General features: G+C 39.8%; 1 protein-coding gene across 1 annotated transcript in view; it reads left to right on the top strand.

The window, feature by feature from the left end:
* ADGRG7 (adhesion G protein-coupled receptor G7) overlaps positions 1 to 6,000 on the top strand; it is a 30,014-nt gene continuing 24,014 nt past the window's right edge. The window contains 3 exon segments of the mRNA XM_054518601.1: positions 1 to 39; positions 4,578 to 4,641; positions 4,644 to 4,709. Of these exon segments, the coding sequence (XP_054374576.1) occupies positions 1 to 39; positions 4,578 to 4,641; positions 4,644 to 4,709 (169 nt within the window).

Genomic DNA, 6,000 nt, shown 5'->3' with positions numbered 1-6,000 from the left:
ATGAAAAAGGTGCAGCCTTCATCATTTCATAAGCAGCAGGTATTGCCTGAGTTGAATGAGGGGAGGAAAGTCCAACAAGTTTACAAACACCACTCAGAAAAAGGAAGCTGCTCTCAAGAAAATTTAAATTATTTTTAAATATTGGTGCCTTTTTGAAAAACTATATGTTAATTTTTACTGGACAAAAAACACCTGTAATTTTATTTAAATAAAATTGATTTATTCATGTAAGATGTCTGTCATGTTTTCAGGGGAAAAAATGGAACCATTTATGGGACAGGATGGGTGGGATAAACAGGTTACTCTCATAACACATCCAGGCATTTGAACAAGTTGCACTTTAATCCAAGAAAGGTCAGTACTACCTTGTCATTAGAAACTGTGATGTTTGTTCTATTTAAGTTATTTAAATGTATTATTTAAATAATATTTTCCCTTGTAAATGAACATAGCATGAATGAAGAGCAAATATGACAGCAAGGAATTTGAATCCTCCAGGTTCACTCATCCTTAAAACTTAGGCACTAAAAAACTTCAGTGGATCAAGTACCTCAATCAGATACTTTTCCCCAAAATGTTTCAGTTCCTCTAAACAGCAGTTGGGGTAGCAGTTGCTGGTACAAAAGTTCGTGGAAGAAAACAGAGCAGTTTTTTATCCAAAAAGATCTTCAGCATGTGCAGTAGTGGAAGGGAGCCTGGCTCCCAAGGACTGAGTAACAAAGAGCACAACTGTTAAAAGGGAGAAAGACAACTGGAAAACTGCCGGAAAATTTGTCCTTAAAATCTATTCTAGGTGCAATATGTGCTTCCTCAAAATAGTTGTGTCAAATAAGGAATAACTTGTCCTCAGATGACTTTTTTTGAACACTAATTCCTACCTCTTTGCTAGGTAACTGTTGCAGTTCATGGATCTCTGCATTTGATACGTTTCTTAGAATGAAAATACGTTTAGAAAAGTAGATGAAAACCATAATTATAAATACTACAGCAATACGAAGCAATTTAGTTTAGAAAGGAATCTCTCACTTACAGACTTCTGCCATTTACTGACAAAACACTCTGCCAGAGAGGCAGCTCAGAGGTCAATGTAAGGGTACAGTGAAGGCACAAAATTGGAGCAGAAATGGTTTTGCTTGTATGCTGTGGTTACGAGCCTCTGCCTCCCTGAGGAGGAGAAGGAAGAAATGGAAAACAGGCTGCAGATCCATACAGCTGAGCAGCAATTAAACAACAAGAAATCACTCCCAGCACTCTGAAGAGCATGGGAGGGGCAGCTGTGTTCATGGTACACAGCATTCCAGTCTCCTGCCCCCGGTGTTATTTACCAGGGGCAAGGTTCTCAGACACATGGTGGGATTTTTATGGCTCCTGTGCTGCCAGAAACAGCAATGCCCATCTTCCAGTAGGAATGACAGTAGGAGGGAAAGCTTGCACTGCTTTGCTGGAATTTTACTCTGGTTTGTGACTCTGACTCAGATGCAGTTGACACATTAAAAAAAGTAAAAGATGGTGTTTACTGCTGGCACCATGCTTTGTGCACACTTGAAAACAAAAAAGAAAGGAAATAAGAAACATCTGGCTCTAATTAAGGCTTAAAAGAAATGGAGGAAAGCAGAAGAAACATATCCAGTCACTCAAGAGTGATTTTATCTCCCTGCAGCTGCAACACACATAGAAATTTGCAAGTGTTAAGGTCCCCTTTCCATTTGTTATTCTATCATATAAACATGGTTTAATATTTTCATAAATAAAAGTATACTATCTTTTAAGAGCTGTTCATTCATTTGTGTTGGTTTTGCCATCTGGTGCCTTAAGTATTTTTTTTCTCTGCATTTTATATAAAGTGTTCATATGAAGTTAGAAATTCACAATCAGCTTTGCTCACAATCCTACTGCAACTTCCCACTTGACAAACTGTCTCCCATTTGCAAAGCTGGGCTTGCAACCCAAAGTTTTGGACTCCTAATATTTCATATATCTAAACTCAACATTCTAGTCAAAGATATACTTGATGATGTTAGCCATGTAAAGGAAAGAAGCAGGGATGCTCTTTCCATTGAATGGCAAGGGTAAGTAACCATGAGAATGAATTACAATTTCTTTCCTATTTTGTCATTCAAAAATGCCTGCAATCATCGAGCAGCATTTCTATTAGCAAAGGACTCAGACCTGTGATACAGTAGCTGGGTATGCTTTCAGTATAGTACAAACCTCAGACTGAGTTTAGCAAAGCTGGATGGAGCTTATTGTCACTAAACTGTTCTGGGCTTCAGTTTCCCTATCTTTGAGAACCAAATTACACTTGGCTCTGTTTTGTCTGTAAGAGTCCTGCTCAGGGATGAGCATCTTCCTGCGTGTCTCTTAGATCCAGTTTTACACTCTTATCCCTTTAAACTGCAGGAAAGCAAACATTTAACTGCTTATGGCAGGACGCTGTAAAGTAATTAACATTTCAAGGCTCCAAAGCATTCTCTGGGATCAGGATGAGGAGGAGATGTTTCTGTCCAGCTGAGCATTGCTGCTGTTCACAGTTTGGCAGCAGTGGGAGAGCTGGGCCATGCAGCCTTTGTGCTCCCAGGGCTTGCCTGGCCAACCCCACAATTTCTCCCAAGCCCAGGGGACCCCCGGCCATTGGATGCACACTGGGGCCACTGGAGCTGTGCCACCAGCCCCTCACACGGCTGTGCTGCCCCACAGAGCCCTGTGCCTGCCCCTCTCCAATGAAGCCTCCCATTCCCTGGCACTGGGGGGAACTGCAGTTTGGCACCTTGGGCAGTGGAAGGGCTCTGGTGGCCCCCGGGTGCTGTTTGCTGCCACTCTGGACTCTCACCTGCCACCAGGGTGCCATGGCCCCTGCGCCCTCCTCATGTCCCTGTGCTTATCCACCACTGGGGATCTTCTCCCTTTTCTGTTTCCCATGCTAATGAGAATAATTATATAAAAATAATGAGAACATGGAGAGAGGAAAGATCTAGGACAAGGAACAGGGCTGCCACAGACAGACAGGCAGACACTCCCTGACTGGACAGGGCTGAGCCCAGAGGGACAACATGCAGCCCTGTCCCTCCTAAAGGTTTGTACCAGCCTGGCACTGGTGTGGTGGTACAGCCTGGCTTTGACTAAACCTCTGTGAGCAGACTATTAAGACATTTGGCTATCTGAAGAAGCACATTAACAATTTTGGTGCTCCCATTTGTAAAAGAAATTGTGGGAATCCACAAAATTAGAGGGTTTTGGGAAAGCTGCAAAAGACAGGCCTCAGAGACAGCAGAACTGTGATTGGAGCTAAGCAGCAGCCATGAGATAGGTCAGCAGAAAAATTATTTAAAAAGTAGAAAAGTAAGGACAAGTAGAACAATGGTCTGTGTATTAACAGTTGTCTAGAATAACTCTCTAAGCTACGGAAAAGTTTATCAAGCAAGATATTAAAAAGTTCTAAGCTTAATAATGGAGCTCTGTGCATTGTGTTTTAAGGCTTACAAGCAGGTATTGTATTTGAAATAAGCAAGCACTGTTTTAACCAAAGGTACGTGTGCTTACAGTGGTTGGATGGAACTACTGTCAATGTGCTTTTGCTTTGTGTGATTAGTCAAAAAACTGTATAAAGTAAGTTGTAACATTAAGTTCTTGGTCTGCTGCCTGGGATGTGAGCTGCTGGCATCTTCCCATTGTCATAACCATGTAATGAGACTGATACTGGAAAATAAAACAGCTCAAAGCACGTTCCACAGCAGTCCTGTCCTGTCTGTGATTTGTATATAGCCCCCGGCCGGTGATAAGAAATCTTAATTATTTCAGCATTTCCATAGTCTTTCCTATGTCCTGAGGAGTCTTCTTCAGCACAAAGTGTCTTGGTCACCTGACATGAGTTAATTTTTATTTTCAGTATGAATATTTTGAATATGAGTACCATTATGAGTATCTTGCAGATTGCCACCAATTAAATTAAAATAATAAATACATATATTGCTCATTTTTATTCTTCATAAGAGGAAAAGACATCATAACAATCTGTAAGGTGATAAAGGAATTGTAGTATGGAGTAGTAGCAGTATCAGTAGTATCTAATGGCTAGGCAATTGTGCCACATCCCAAGAGACCAGAACCCTTTTTTTTACTGCATTTCTGTACATCCTCTGCACATCACATCAGCTTGTTGAGTCCTGTTTTTTAAAGTGAGATAGAATTTCTTTGGTAATTAAAAAAGCCAAACAAATCTTCTTTCCTCACTAGCAAAAAACACCATGTAAAAGCAAGGTACTGTCCCTACTTACAGAATGGGAATTAATCCAGTGAATGCTGATGACAAAAAAGATGTGTTTATTCCAACTCATTCTTAAAATAACTCTATTTTCTTCTTCACTTTGACTGTGTTGACTTTCACCCTGTGCCAGCCAGCACCACTTCTCCCAGGGTATGTGCAGATCTATAATGAGGACCAGAGTCAGTCCCCAAGAGGCAATAAACACACATATGCCAAAACTCTTATTTTTAGAACAGAAAAGGTTAAAGTTTTATCAGCAGACAAGGAGTTGATGGTTTATAACAAGAATATGACTGTATAATAAGCATTTTAGAGCATTGCAGACAGCCTGCACTACAATGTGCCTTCACCCCACAGGGACAGAATTTTGGTTGGAGTCACTGTTGTGTAGTGACTGTGACCCTTTGGGTGCTGTGTATTTGGCAGCTCCTCAGGTTCAAAGCAAGTAAGATTTATAAATTATTTTATAATTTAAATAAATGGGGTAAATTATTCTACGCCATTTGAACTCTTTGGGTTCTTATTCCTTTCTTTAAATGTTTAAGCATGACGGCTGACAAACATTATTATATCCATGTTTCACGCTTCTCAGGAGGAAATATTTTTCTTCTTATAACAATGTTTAAAGAAGTATCCCAAACTTTGTATGCTGCTGTAAAACAGAAGAGGATGACAAGCAATTTCTGGAGTGTTTTCATTGGAATATGTGTATACTGCTCATGACTCTTTTGATATAACTTTGAGAAATGTCTTGACATTTTCTCACTCTTTTGGTAGAAATTTGATTTGTTTTTCAAGAGATAAATAAACGTCTAACTAGTCTAGTAAATTGTATCTTAAAAAGGAAATATTTACTTTGCAGATGCTTGTATGTTTGCATCCATATAGCACCTGTTCATGTTTTCATTGCAACTTGCATTGTGGAAATATTTATTGAAAGCATACCAGAGACTTGGATTTTCTATATCTGAAATCAGGCCATTGTACAACAATGTAAAACATTTCTGTGTGCAAACTTGGAGCAGAAAGCTCCTCAGTGTTTCCTCAGCAAAATACTCACTACATTGAAGTGACACAAAACTATGCACGGACCTATCTTTAAAATTCTTTGAAAGAATCAAGTAATCCTGGCTGCTTGTCCAGTAGAGAGTCAGACATGATTTAAGACCAAGAAGCCCAAAGAAAAGTTTATATGAGGATTCATTAGGTTACATTTGCTTCAAGAGATTTATCAGATGTTTGTAGGGATTGAATATTCCCGCGCCCAAGAAAGGACACAAAAGTAAACAGTGATTATTTAACATCACTGTTAAATTATTACTGTCAGTAATAATCTACCTTTGCTAATATCAGTATATGCTCACACCTTTGACTTGCTGGAGCCAAACCCAGATGAGAAGGGAGTTAAGTCTCAGTGCAGCACAGGGATACCTCTGCTGGTGCCTAACCCAGCTGCAGGCAAACGAGCTGCTAAGGAAGGCATTTAAACTGCAGCTACTTCAGGGATGGAAAATACCTCTATGCCCACCTGGTGCATTGCTTGCTGTGCATAGTGGTAGAGTTTCTTCTTTATTCAGACTTCAGTCACAAGTATTAGCATCAACAGTTCCCATGTTGCTTGATTAAAACTCCCTCAGCAGTTCATGGTGACCTGGTAATATGTAAGGATCTAATAATTTTAGTTTAGAAATATGTACAGTCAACAATCAGTGGCATTCTTGACATGATTAATGTCT

This window comes from Molothrus ater, chromosome 2, assembly GCF_012460135.2.
Source record: "Molothrus ater isolate BHLD 08-10-18 breed brown headed cowbird chromosome 2, BPBGC_Mater_1.1, whole genome shotgun sequence".
NCBI lineage: Eukaryota > Metazoa > Chordata > Aves > Passeriformes > Icteridae > Molothrus > Molothrus ater.
The sequence above is the reverse complement of the archived record's forward strand: the minus strand, read 5'-3'. Positions and strand labels throughout refer to the sequence as shown.